Source organism: Alosa sapidissima, chromosome 18 (assembly GCF_018492685.1).
Source record: "Alosa sapidissima isolate fAloSap1 chromosome 18, fAloSap1.pri, whole genome shotgun sequence".
Taxonomy (NCBI): Eukaryota; Metazoa; Chordata; class Actinopteri; order Clupeiformes; family Clupeidae; genus Alosa; species Alosa sapidissima.
In genome coordinates this window covers 21096683-21111682 of record NC_055974.1, presented here as the reverse complement: position 1 = coordinate 21111682, position 15000 = coordinate 21096683, and the positions used below count along the sequence as shown (strand labels likewise).

General features: G+C 43.1%; 1 protein-coding gene across 5 annotated transcripts in view; it reads right to left on the bottom strand.

Annotated features, from left to right (window-relative positions):
• LOC121689687 (glucosidase 2 subunit beta-like) overlaps window positions 1-15000 on the bottom strand; it is a 185321-nt gene that overhangs the window by 9125 nt on the left and 161196 nt on the right. The window contains exon 13 of one of the 5 annotated variants that reach the window (XM_042069708.1): window positions 11259-11555. The exons of the other annotated variants lie outside the window; for them this stretch is intronic. Within the exon in view, the coding sequence (XP_041925642.1) occupies window positions 11450-11555 (106 nt within the window). The 3' untranslated portion in view covers window positions 11259-11449. Of the gene's footprint in view, window positions 1-11258; window positions 11556-15000 lie in introns of those variants that run through there. 5 annotated transcript variants of the gene reach the window in all.

Sequence of the window (15000 nt, the reverse complement as noted above, 5' to 3'; positions counted from 1 at the left end):
AGGTAATTGAACATCCAAAAAAGTGTCAGAAAACCCCCAGCGATGATTCATTTAAAATACATTCAGTCAAAAGCAGCCTTTGATCACCGCTGAATGTAAAGGACTTATTAATCTTCATGTGTTTCTACTGACTGTCATCACCTGCTGTGTAGCTGACCCCCTGCGTCATAGGTACGTGACAACTCCGACATTCTTTCTGAAGAAGCCCTTTGATGAAAAAATGAATCTTCAGTGCAACAGGTTGAAGAGAGGAGCATTTGGGTGGGAAAGTGGTGGAGAAATCCGTCAGTCTCAGGAGTGTGTGTGTGTGTGTGTGTATTCAGTTCAGTTCAGTTCAGTTCAGATACCTTTATCGGTCCCCGAGGGGCAATTCGGTTTACAGCCAACCCATCCATGGGGTTAAAAGTTAAAAAGTGCATTAGCATACACTGTGTAAAATCTATGCAATGTTAAGAATAATAAATAGACAAATAATTAAGTAAGTACTGCAGCAGCCATACGTCACCTGTCTACAGCCACACACAGACACACACACACACACACACACACTTCACCTGCCAGTGACGGAACAGAGCAGCGGAGTGCAAGAACTAGTATTGTTGTAGTTATATGCATTCTTTTAAGTCTTATATGATGTTCATTTAACAGTCTAATAGCAGAGGGAATGAATGAGTTGGCATAGCGGTTAGTTTTACGTATTGGCACATGGTACCGCCGACCTGACTGCATGATAACCAGTTCATTACTGAGTACATGATTTGGTTGGCATGATATTCCTTCTGCTTTCTGAACCACCCGTGTTTTCCAGAGAGAACAGAGATCTTCTGGGTACCAGTGATTTTTGAGCGTACTTTGACAATGTCGCTCAAGCTCTTTTTGTCCTTCACAGATAGTCCATTAAACCAACATATGAAAGAAAATGTCAATAGACTCTCAATGAAGGCTTGATAAAATGTACATAGAATTTGTCTACAGACACCAAAAGATTTAAGCTTCCTCAGTAAGTGTGTGTGTGTGTGTTTGTGGGAGAGTGTCTCTCTTTCTCTCTTTGTGAGTGTATGTGTACAGTATGTGTGTGTGGGAGAGTGTCTATGTCTGTGTGTATGCAGAGCCGGACAGTAACGGAGTACATTTACTTGAGTACAGTACTTGAGTACAATTTTGAGGGATCTGTACTTTACTCGAGTATCATTTTTGGGGAGTACTCATGACTTTACTCAAGTACATTTGAGGGGCAAATATTGTACTCTTTACTCCACTACATTTCTATCCATAACCGTGAGTACCCGTTACTTCTTCTAAAAAAAAGGAAAAAAGAAAAATCTCGGAAACCCTCAATTTGTTGATTCCCTCTCAAACGTGATTGGATTGTGCAGGCGCCACTGATTGGGACAGCCTATCAGCAATCACCTTCAGCTTTCCGCCAAAGTCAACTCCATGGTCAGATTTAGATAAGAGATGAAACCATGGATGAAACAATGGATAAAGACGCAGCAGGTCCATCCCAGGAATGTGCCAACCTGTGGCCCCCACCTCGCCAGACTATTTCAATTTTCTTAACAAGTTAATTAGCGATTGTTTTTCGCTACAAGTGTTTCAATTACAAAATAGTATTTTGTATTTTAAATACGTATTTTAAATACATGTGTTAGAAATACTGCCCATCCCCTGGCAACATGGTAAAAAAGATGAAAATGACTTGATTTTACTTTCAATTCCTTTTACATTCTCCAAGGTATTAACATTAACATTTTTCATAACTCCATGCAGGACGTTTCTGTAAATGTAAATCACTGTGGCAGTAGTAATGCAATATTTAGAAAATGTAAGCTACTCTTGTACTCTTGATACTCAAGTACTTCAGTACTTTTACTTAAGTAGACATCTGACTGTTGTACTTTTACTTGTACTTGTGTAAAATTTAGCAAAGGGTATCTGTACTTTTACTCAAGTAATGAAGCTGTGTACTCTGTCCGCCTCTGTGTGTATGTACTGTACAGTATGTGTATTCGTGAGATAGGAGAGGTGGGGATTCGCGCCACCACTGCTACTGTTTTACCATGGAGAGGGCACACACACCACTGAACTCCAGCCTAGAGGAAGCACACTCCCTCTTTTCTTCTCTCTCTCTCTCTCCCTCCCTCTCTCTCTCCCTCTCTCTGAAGAGGACACGTAATTAATACCTACCAAGCCGATGGGAGGAGATGGGAGGAAAGAGAGGGGAGACAGAGAGAGGGAGTGAGAGAGAAGGGACGGAGGAGGTAGGGGGGGTACATTGAGAGAGATAGAGAGAAAGAGAGACAGAGTGAGTGAGTGAGTGAATGAGTATGTCCATATGAGAAATATTGAGAGGAAGACGAGGAGCTTGATGAAGTCTAGTCTTGTCCTCCTCAGGATTGGGCACATTATGAGATAGATGCAGCTATTACTTTGATTTCCCTGAGGCATCCGTCACAGCTCGTTATGGTTAGAACTGTACGACTGAGCGAGGGGGCTGATCGCTCCTCCCCCCTGTTGTCTTCCCCTCTCCTCCCTTCCACGGTCTCTCTCTCTCTGTCTCTCTCTCTCTCTCTCTCTGTCTCTCTCTCTTTCTCTCTCTCTCTCTCTCTCTCTCTGTCTCTCTCTCTGTCTCTCTGTCTCTCTCTCTTTCTCTCCTCTCTCTCTGTCTCTCTCTCTGTCTCTCTCTCTCTCTTTCTCTCTCTCTCTGTCTCTCTCTCTCTCTCTTTCTCTCTCTCTCTCTTTCTCTCTCTCTCTCTCTCTCTCTCTCTCTGTCTCTCTCTCTCTCTCTCTCTTCTCTCTCTCTCTCTCTCTGTGCTGAAGGGTTCCCATTCTGGTTCCTTTCACAGCAGAACGATGTTGTTGTTGTTGTTGTTTTTCTTTACCTTAAAATAACAGCTTCAAACTCATTTTGATGCCACACTGACAATACAAAGAATGGAGCCTTTGACAATACCGACGCATGCCCTCAATGCCTGGCACTGCACAAAGCAACACTGTTGTCGCGGGTGGGGAGCATGACCCCATATTGGCGGTTTTAGATGAATCGGGCTCCCCCTTAGCGCTAAATGTGTAGCCAGTGAGTTGTCATTTCAGATATTCACAGGAAAGGTGTTAAATTCCTTGTGCTCTGGGTAGGGGCATTTCGCAGAGTGGCCAATCAACAACCGAGCCTATTCAACATTACACAACATGAGACAAGGTACAACAACAATGTACGGTACAATTGGCTGGCGGAAGCCGCAACGTGCCGCATATTGTAGGATGTGTAAAGACCCTCATGCACTGCCAGTAACCTGAATGCCCAACCAAAGAACCAAAGATCCACAATAAAAACAAAACAAAAAAAATCAACAACAATGCAACCTTCATACACAAAAAAAACAAACAAAAAAAACAAGAATCACTAACAGTTTAACTAATGTACTGTTGGTATTGCAAATATGGGTTGTCAGAATCTTTATCCCCTGAAGTAATACAGAAAACAAATCAAGTGTGAGGGCTCAGTATAGAGTGGTTTTGTGAGTGTAGTCTATTGCAGCGGTCCCTAACCACCGGACATTCCTAACCGGGCCGTAGCCTACGACAAGAGTTTAAAAAAAATGCATGCAAACTAAATAAACTCAATTTAATTCGCAATAATGTCACATTCGCAATAATACCCACTGACGATGGTGAGCCAGATACCTCAAAGAAAAAGAAGGGGTCATTCAATACGAAATATGAATCATATTTAAAATATGGTTTCGCAGAGACCAGTGACTCGCATGAACCAAGTCCTTTATGTGTGGTATTTGGCGATAAGTTGTCAAACGAAGCAATGAAACCATCAAAGCTAATTCGACATCTAGAGTCCAAGCATCCTACACTTAAAGACAAGTGTAACAAGTGTTAACTGCTCCTCTAAACAATTCCCAATCTAGCTTAGTCTGTAGGCCTAACTGTTGATTATTAACTGGGGTGATATTAAATTATGAATATTAAAACTGACATTTTTTTATGGTCTTGGTCTTGACTCGGTCTCGACCTCGACTCGGACTTGCTTCCTCAAAGACTCGGTCTTGACTCGGACTCGACTGTATTTGAAAACCAACAGACTCGGTCTCGACCCTTCAAAGACTCGGTCTTGACTCGGACTCGGCATAGGCGGTCTCGTCCCCATCACTATGTGGCTGCGCTAAAAGCATCATAGTGGCTAGTCGGATTGCTAAATCTAAGAAGCCCTTTACTATTGGGGAAGAGTTAATTCTGCCTGCTGGTAAAGGTATGTGCAATGAACTCCTTGGGGAGGCTGCAGCTAAAAAAAAAAATAGCTCAGGTACCGCTTTCTGCAAGCACTGTCCATAGGCGAATTGATGATATGTCAGAGGATATTGAGGCACAGTTGTTAGAGAGGGTGAATGGGTCACCGTGGTACGCTATCCAAGTTGGTTGGTTGCAGGTCACTGGCCAGAGTGTTTGAGTTGCGAGAGATTTCTTACAGAAAAAAAAGTCACCGTTAGCTGCATATTTTAGTGATGAGGGCTGGGTGTCAAAACTCGCTTACCTGTGTGACATATTCGGGTTGCTTAATGACCTCAACCTGTCACTGCAGGGGAGAATGACGACTGTCTTTAAACTGGCAGATAAAGATGCTGAATTTAAAGCCAAGCTTGATTTGTGGGTACGACGAGTGGATCGGGGTGTATTTGATATGTTCCAAACAGTAGTGGGGGTTTTGGGAGAGACTGAGGCAGGGCCCTTTCTCTCGCAGCTGGTGCGCGATCACCTTGTTGCGCTTTCAAATGAGTTTGAGCGTTACGTCCCATCCTCCAAAGATCCATGGCAAACCAATGAGTGGGTCCGCAACCCATTTGTCAATATCCCGAATAGTCCCTAACTTGTCAACGCAGGAGGAAGAGCAGTTGATCGAAATTGCAAATGACGGTGGTCTTAAGAGTGTGTAGGCTATGAGGAAACCTCTCTGGCGGGTTTTTGGATGAAACCAAAGCAGAATATCCCGAGATAGCCGTAAAAGCTCTGAAAACGTTGCTACCATTTTCCAACCACGTATCTATGCAAGGCCAGGTTTTCGGCAATGACTGCAACTAAGACCAAATTGCGCAATCGACTGGACATTTCAAACACACTGAGGGTGTCACTGTCTTCCATCACCCCCAGATGGAACCTTCTTGTTGCAGGGAAACAAGCACAGGGCTCCCACTGATTATTCGTAATGCATGTTTAGTTCCCATGTTTTGTTCACATATTTTTGTTAAGCATGTTCACACTTGATAGATGTAGCTTCAAGTTGTTAAATTTTCATAGTTCATATTGTTCAATTTTTCACTTCTTCAAGTTCACGTTTTTCACATTTTTAAGAGTTCGTTACCTTCACTGTTCATACAGTACATAACTGGAGCTAGTTCTTTTCAAGTAATGCATGCACAACACGGAACATGGAACCCCCGAACACCCCCCCCCACACCGGTCCGTGAAAAAAAAAATGGGAATCAAACCGGTCCATGGTACATAAAAGGTTGGGGACCCCTGGTCTATTGCATTACCCGATACCCCTATACTATATTGCAAAATCAAGCTCAACAATTTCAAATGAAATTTGGCAACATGCCTAAATCTTGAGGTTTAAGACCATTTTGACGCAGTAGTTTCGAGCGTCCCAGACCCACCCCCCTCCACACTCATGATGGGTTCTCCACCAACAAATTCTTTGGTCATTCCTCTTCGTTGCTGTGGTTTGTCTAATCAGTAACACAACCAGACAAACCTCCAAGCCCTAATGTGGGAAGCCACAAATACCAACAAATACCATCAAATTCTTCAGTCAATCTTCTTCGTTGCCGTGACCGCTTAAGCAACATTGAAAATAGATGTGAATGGGAATTCCTGCATTGTGTTCAAAGTTTCTCTCAGTTACCTTCGCTGGCTATGTGCAGTTGGTATATTTAGGTATACAGTAGATGGCCCCAGACTGTGTAAAGTGCTTAGAGATTAATGTCAATGGTTAATAAAGAGACAAGACTGAGACTGAACCTGTGTTTGTAAACAAAGTGATGTGTTCTCTGAGGTAGAGCTTGTTAGATTGGTTTGACCTGGTGCTACTGTGAAATATATGAACACTGTGCAGAGAAGCAAATAATAAGCACTGTTGCTCTGACCAAAGGGTAGCAATTAAAACAAGAACAAAAATAGGCTCTAGAAGAAAAATTGGCTCTAGAAATGTGTGGCTGGGCAGGCAAAACATATGATCTGTGAGAACTGATTTAACCTAAACAAATTCCTAAAATCTGCACCTGGGCATTGGCTATTTTACATCTATTTGGATCAACGAATGCTTTATAGGTCCCTATTATTTTCCTCCTAGCTGGTTGGCCAAGAGAGATGATGAGATTTGTGCTTCTGTGTGTGTGTGTGTGTGTGTGTGTGTGTGTGTGTGTCCCTGTGGATAAGTTGTCCCCATCACCATGTCTCCGATGCTAGGCTTTGTTTACCTCATCTCTTCAGGGTGGGTCAACCGGAGGTGAGGCACTCTCTCTCTCTCTCTCTCTCTCTCTCTCTCACACACACACACACACACACACACACTCAGTTGCAAACATTAACACCACCCCCCTCCCCACACACACAAACACACACCAACACACACTCACTCTCACTGAGTCACTCACTCACTCACTCACGCTCACTCTCGTCCTCTCTGTCGTGTTCTTGATCAGACCCTCTCTTTATGCCAGGGGCCTTCAGATGTGCTTCAGCCATGCCTGAACACTTGGCTGGCAGGAGAGAGATGCCACTGTCTCCTGCCACTGGCTGCTCAGGGAAACACAGGCTGTCCACATGCAAGTGAGCACACCAGGGCCGGAGTGGGGCCACTGTTCAGCCCGGGAGTTTCAGGCCCAAGACCGGCCCACTTTTTTAGTGGTGGTGGAAATTGGATAAATAAAGCAACAGTTCAGCTCTTACTATCCTGTAGTTTTTATTAGTACTAATATTCCACAAGGATAGGTTAATAAGTTAACAAAAACAGGGAGGATGAAATAAAGCATTTGAAATGTATCCCACAATTCCACTAAGAGGCATATTGAACTATTGTTTACATGTTTTTTTCTGCATGGGTCAGCTATCATGTTGTTGTTTGTGATTTACTCCTTTACTACACCCACTTCTGAGCAAACAAGGCATATAGGTTGATCATGTAGCCTACTGCTGTCATATACTGTTCTTTCTTACATTAAATAACTTTAATTCATATGGTAAACTCTATTATCCTCTCTACGTGTCCCTGTAGTCATAGCTAATTTCGGGCACATCATTTTCAGCGGGGGACTGGCTGATCTGCTGCTCAGAGGCTACTTTTGTTTTTAGGCCTAGGCTACTGCATACACAGATCAAGCTTGAGTTTTGTTATCAATATTTGCACAATATTTGTGCAAAGTCTATGAATCGCCACATTGGATGATACAAAAAGGCTAATATTTTAATTAATTTAATATGTTGCTTGCGAATAGGTTGACAACGCTACAACGTCCAGTATTAGCCAAATAATTACGCCGCTATAATCATGGCTATCTCTCTTTACCAGTTGCCACTTATGTCTGTCCTCTTCAAACAAAATCTGGAAGCTTGGCACATTTGGCAGCATTTTCCTCTAATGCCTTTTGTCTTCTTTACCTGACCTTTTCAGTCCCTCATGGCCTCTTTCTACCATTCATAGAAAGCATTCTATGCATTCTACCATTCCAGAAGATAGATTAACGTGGCAAATGTCAATATTTTTCCCTCGACCGGCCCAAAAGTGAAGCGGCCCACTCCGGGCCTGGTGCACACACACGCACACACACATACACACACACACACACACACACACACACATTTGCTTTCACATTTTTTGTCTTTCTTTGTTTCTTTCTTTCTATTCTTTCTACATAAAGAGAGAGAAAGAGAAAGAGAGATAATCTGTACACTCAATACAAATAATATATTCCCTCATACCTTCATTCCCATCTAAAGACTTCCTTTTTTACTTCATTTGATTCTCTATCCCTACCTTTCAGATTTTGTATTCACTTTGTCTATCTCTCTCTCTGTCTTCTTTCTTCCTTCCTCCCTCTCTCTCTCTCTCCCTCCCTCTCTCTGTCTCTTTCTTCCTTCCTCCCTCTCTCTCTCTCTCTCTCTCCCTCCCTCTCTCTGTCTCTTTCTTCCTCCCTCCCTCTCTCTCTCTCTCTCTCTCCCTCCCTCTCTCTGTCTCTTTCTTCCTCCCTCCCTCTCTCTCTCTCTCTCTCTCTCTCTGTCTCTTCCTCCCTCCCTCTCTCTCTCTCTCTCCCTCCCTCTCTCTGTCTTTTTCTTCCTCCCTCCTTCCCCCCCTCTCTCTCTCTCTCTCTGTCTCTTTCTTCCTCCCTCTCTCTCTCTCTCTCTCTCTCTCTATCTCTCTCTCTCCTGACCTCTCTCCAACCTTGTTCTTTTACAGGGCATCTCTCACAACCCCGCCAGGCTTTCCCTCGAGACTCACACCAGAACCATCAAATTAGGGCCCTGGCCCACTCCAGCCAGGCCCAGCACTCGGCAGAGTCTCCCCCAGGCTCTGGGGCCCTGGGCAGGGCACAGTGGCACCACACAGGTCCTGAGAGAGCTTGTTAACGCCGCTCCTCCACTCCACATCAACCCGGCATAAAACACCAAGGCCAAGCACCCAGCGCTTTCTTAGCAGTACAGACACACACACACACACACACACACACACACACACACACGCATGCACGCACGTATGCATGCACAGATACACACACACACACACACAGAAACACACACGCACACGCGCACACGCGCACACACACACACACGCACGCGCACGCGCACGCACACGCATTCCATTATAAAAATATACTTTTGTGTCAAAATAGCAGTTTTAACATGCAAACCGTATTGTCTCCTCACATATTTATTTGGACCCCTGTGCCTCCAGGGTCTGTCAATCTGCACTTGCTACTGGATAAACAACCTGTTGCTCTGTAATGTCTGCAGTAGAGCAAAGTTTATTTGTTTCAACATCCTTCAATTATGTGTGTGTGTGTACATAATGTATAAAGGTTGCTTTTTGCATTGAAATGAGATTCAAGTTAAAGTGTGTGTGATGTGTCTGTCTGTGTGTGTGTATATGTGTGTGTGTGTATATGTGTGTGTGTGTGTGTGTGTGTGTGTGTGTGTGTGTGTGTGTGTGTGTGTGTGTGTTCAACGCTCAGCTTGTTTAACGCTAGCGTTACGCCAGCGTTGCCACTGTTCTGCTGCCGGACCATAGAGAACAATAGGAAACCTGCCGCTTGCCGCTGGTCAGTGTGATCCCCGCATTAGAGTGGCATAGCTCCTGCTCTGGCTTCATCTTAATGATCTTAGACTGCACAGGTGTCAACAGGCAGTTAGTGGTTTATTTGTGGTGGGTGTGTTGGGTGTGGTATGTGTGTGATGTGCGTGTGATGTGATTATGTGTTTATTGCTGATATGCCTGTGCTGAGCGTCTTGCAGATTACAAGATTTCAGCCCGATTTTGGCACGATTTTTTCATAGCTGAAGCCGACAAATTTCCAGTGTCATGCCTGTATATGAAGGGTCAGGAACGACACCGGAGGAGGAACACATCTTGTAATGTAACATATTCAACGACAAACGATTGATTTGTCTGTGACGTTCCACGAGTCCAAGACCAAAATTCTAGTATGTCAGACTTTTTGGGGAATCTCCTAAGACACCCGTGTTGACACTGATACTATGGCAACACTCAACCAGTAGGCTACGATTGGCCAAATTACGAGATCATGTAGCCTATCACAAGTAGGCTATGATTGGCCACATTACGAGATCATGTATCACAAGTAGGCTATGATTGGCCACATTACGAGATCATGTATCACAAGTAGGCTATGATTGGCCACATTACGAGATCATGTATCACAAGTAGGCTATGATTGGCCACATTATGAGATCATGTATCACACGTAGGCTATGATTGGCCACATTACGAGATCATGTATCACAAGTAGGCCTATGATTGGCCACATTATGAGATCATGTATCAGCTATGATTGGCCACATTACGAGATCATGTAGTCATCACAAGTAGGCTACTATAGGCTACATGATCTCCCGACCAAGGCGCAGCAAGAATTTTCGCTTCTATGATCGCTTAGTCTGATAGGGTCAATTGTAAAAGACGAAAAGTCAAAATCGTGTACGGTAATCTGCACAGGCCACAATACTGTGTGACTTCACATCATATCTGCCCAATTCCCACCAATGCTCCCTCTTTTCCACCTTCTTCTCTTCCTCCCTCTCTCTCTCCATCTCTTCCTCCCTCTCTCTCTCTCTCTCTAAATCCTTTATGCCCAGCGGGGTGTCCTATTCTAATGCGTCTTTAACGTGTACACCCAGGAATTTGCATGTGGATCACTTATCGCCAGTACTAGCGTCTTAAAAGGCAAATGCATTCAGTTAATTTCCCCACCAACATCAATCTCTGGAGTGCTTGTGTGTGTGTGTGTGTGTGTGTGTGTGTGTGTGTGTGTGTGTGTGTGTGTGTGTGTGTGTGTGTGTGTGTGTGTGTGTGTGTGTGTGTGGTGGGGCCTAACAGAAGAAGAAAAAAAATCACTTTATAGTATGCAAATAGATTTCCATATAAAATGAGGGAAAAGAATAGTGGAATATTGGGCGATCTGAATAAAGAATCCTCTCCCTAGCCGTGGAGGAAGGACACAGAGGAAGGGAATAGAAATCAACAGAACTTTCACTGGAAAAAGAAACCCCAACATGTTGCAAATGCCCCCCAATTACTCATTAGTGGACTAGAAATTAGCCTTTTATGTAGGTACATGTGAGCTTTAATTGATGAGCTTTAATTAATCATAGATTTGTAGATCAATGGGTGATTAGTGAGCTGCAAATCACTCAGCTGTCCATCAATCATTTAGCAAATTATGAGTGTGAGCGAAGTGTGTGTCTGTGTGTGTGTGTGTGTGTGTGTGTGTGTGTGTGTTTTCCTTGGCATGAACTGGGATTGAAAATATCAACATTGTTTCAACTGATGTTGAAAATCTAATCCTTATTAAGACTAATTAGTTTTTTTTTCCCCAAAGCTGATTAGTATTACGTTATTATGATAATGGCTTGAGCAAATCTAAGCGCCTTTAGCTTATTATTTATTTATACAAAATCAGTAGCCAGTGACTGTGGAACTCCATCACACATCTGATCACACATACCATCTGTGTTTGGGTCAGAATCTCCAGGTCCAGTGAAGAACTCCATCACACATCTGATCACACATACCATCTGCGTTTGGGTCAGAATCTCCAGGTCCAGTGAAGAACTCCATCACACATACCATCTGCGTTTGGGTCAGAATCTCCAGATCCAGTGAAGAACTCCATCACACATCTGATCACACATACCATCTGCGTTTGGGTCAGAATCTCCAGGTCCAGTGAAGAACTCCATCACACATCTGATCACACATACCATCTGCGTTTGGGTCAGAATCTCCAGGTCCAGTGAAGAACTCCATCACACATCTGATCACACATACCATCTGTGTTTGGGTCAGAATCTCCAGGTCCAGTGAAGAACACGCGACTTAAAAGAGGAAAACTGTCTGTGCCTGACATTATATTCTGTACTGCTATACTGTATACAATAATATGTTTTCAAATCTTTGATCGACCCCGTCTTTGACTGAATTTAGGCTCAGTGCCTGAAAATCAACCACATCCGTACTGGTAACTGCTTCTGTTTTAGAACCCAACAACCCCTGAAGATGAATTGGTGTAATTCCATGCTAATCTGGCAACGGACTCGGAAGAACTGGGAGGCCTCTTTAAATATCGGCACCCATCAGACTGTCAGAGGCAATTATGATTCTGACAACAACTCCACTTCCACACACCACACACCCTGAGCTACTACTATTGCTCATTGTAAAGGGGGGAGCTCTTGACTGTGTGTGTGTGTGTGTGTGTGTGTGTGTGTGTGTGTGGCATTATGCAAGTTTTTTTTTTAATTGTAATTGTATAATTAGATAATGGTATAATTAGATAATCTTATTTTTCTCACATCCAAACACTTTGAGAGGATTACTTTAAAACATAAACTTCAATAGGCACAACACCACTAGATACAGTGGATGACATTTAAGATTAAAATAAGAAATTAACAAATCCACCAGTGAGTGAGAATGTGATGAAAAGTAAATAAATACATAAATAAATAAATAAACATATATAAATTAACAAACATTTTAACAACCAAAGGCAAGGAAAGTGAACAGGGCACTGTGACTTATATCGGTATATCTGTTTGGCTGATTGAATATACAGTAAATGGTATCTGGCTCCCCAAAGCTAGAGCAAATGTGTCTAGCATGTTTTTATTAGAGAAGCAATACCCATTCACCCCCGGTGTAATGCAGGCAAACAAAAAAAGTAAAGAAACCCAAGTGCTGAATATATTTAATTCTACTGTACTCTCCAAAGCACAGGGATATTAGCCTGGAAAAATAGATGTTTTGATGTTTGCAGGTGTTGCTGCTTCTGTTCTTCACAATAACTTTCTGTTTCGTCTTCCCCTCATAAATAGATAGATACATGTCACTGATTGGCCTGACATTTATCTTGTCTGAGGGAAACGGTTATGAACTATGGTGTTCTAGATTAGATCTCCCTGAAAGAAGATCTAGGTGGGCAGGGCCAGGCTACAGTGATAGGAAAATTCAGTTTTTTAGCACTTTAAGGCCCTTTTCTGGTTTGTTTTGGATGAACTAGAGTGGTGGACACCGACATTTTGACGATTGGTCCTGTCTCGACTTTTCTGACTCGTTTTGAATTGCCTTTGACTGCTCAGGGTGGCTGCCAACAGGCATACTGTAGTATGCTACTCAAACATGTCCTCAAACAACCCTTAACGTTCGTTTTCAAAACTGTGCAACTCACCGAGTGGTTAGAATAGTGTTTACATTTTGACATGGATGTATTTATACATGCGTCATTTTCATGTTTAATTTGAATATAAACATGTTTTTCAGATGCACATACAAAATAAATAAATCTAACTGGTCATTTCAACTCTAAGCTCTGAGGGCCATATGTATGCTGCATATGAATCATATATTTGAAATCAGAGAAACACATTCACATATTAGAACAAGGTTATTTTCCCTTTAATAGTCAGTACGGTTGTACATGTTTATGCATTTTTATGCCTGCGGGAGTGTGTGTATCTGTGTGTGTGTGCGTGTGTGTGTGTGTGTTTGTGTGTGAGAGGGGTGGGTTCACCTGCAGTCATTGAGAGGAAAATTGTGTGTGTCATTCAGAGGAAAATTGCCGGGTGTATCTGTGAGTGTGTGTTAGTGTGTGTGTGTGTTTGTGTGTATGTTTGTTTAGCCTATAGAGCTTACACTGCTCCCTCCAGATGTGTGTGTGTGTGTGTGTGTGTGTGTGTGTGTGTGTGTATGAGAGACAGAGAGTACGCCAACAAAATGTGTGTATGACAGTGCATGTCTGTGTGTGCATAAGTGTGTGTGTGTTCACACTCCTCCCACTCACCTCAGCCTCACCTGCAACCAGGGTTGCACCAGTGCACTTTCTAGTGCTAATATGCCCCCCCCCCCCCCCTCATCCTTTATGCATAATGTTAGTAATTTTAATGCATTGCACCCTCAGGCCATTTGCTGTGAGTCATGTCTCGGGTAATGGTATGTTTCACTCCTCACCATGGGAGAGTGGGCTTTCTCCATACAGCACTTAATAAGAAGATGTGGTGCCACTACGGCAATAAAACAATTATGATGATGATGGTTACGATGAATAGTGTTTATGTGTCTTCCTTTTTTTTTTTTTTTCTTTGAGCCTCATGGACCTTACCCGATCAGTTAAAGTCCTGAGGTACTTTGAGAGAGGGGAACAGGGAGATGTGGATCTGAGAAAGAAGATCTCAAGTCCACGGGGAGAATTGGACTAGGTCTAGCCTAGAAATCTAGACGCACCCTAGTGGCAGCAAATGTAATTTGCTACCAGGGCTAGTCTAGCAACTCTCCGTTGGCTTGCGAGCTGGAAAAATTAAACTTTGATAGGGCCAATCACATCGGGTATAGAGTCGTTAGGCGGGCTTAACATAATAATTGATGGCAGAGTTGCAACGGTTAGGCGTGAATTCCCTGCTACTTGAAAACAAAGAAGATGGATGTTGCTGTTGGTGAACACAAGTTAAGCTTTTTTTTTAATTTGGCAAAAGTTTGAACTAGCCAACTAGCTCCACTGGTGGAAAAACGCATGGGACTCATGAGTTGTAGCGCTATCCTATTGCGTGCAGAGGGACTCTGAAAGACAACCGATTATCCCGCCCCTCGGACTGAGCACTGCAAATGGTGAGTCTCCAGACAAATTTTAATGTGGGTCTGGCTCGTCAGGCTAGACTAGGTCTGGAGTAACTGATAACCCAGCCTTCTCGTTCCTGTCTCACTTGAAGCTGAGCACCTATGTACCAGGAGGATTACAGCTGTTGACCCTTAAAGGTGTGGGTTTTTGAACATAAGATTCCGTTCCGCAACAATTGAAGGTTCTAAAATTCTATGTTAAATTCAATAGAGTCCCGAAGTGTGACGTAGCGTTTCCATGACGGCAGAATCACTGGATCTAAACAAACTTTCGAAGTGGCTTAAATAGCATTGAATGTAGACATGTGGTATCATTTCTAGCTAATAAATTGTTTTAAAGTAGGCTATAGCCATTTAAACGTGCTTTACCTGCTAGGCAGCAGCTTAGCCACATAACACGGATTCCCTGGCATGTGTAATAGTAAGAAACAAAATTCCAGTGGATATTTCACGTCTTCTCAAAGACTGGCGGTTGTTAAGAGTGACGTTTTTTGCCAAAAAATAAAGCCAAAACACATCTGTGAATTTAAGGATTTTAACCGCATGCCGTGAAGTTACATGCATGTCTCTTTTATGGAGGAAACCCATGC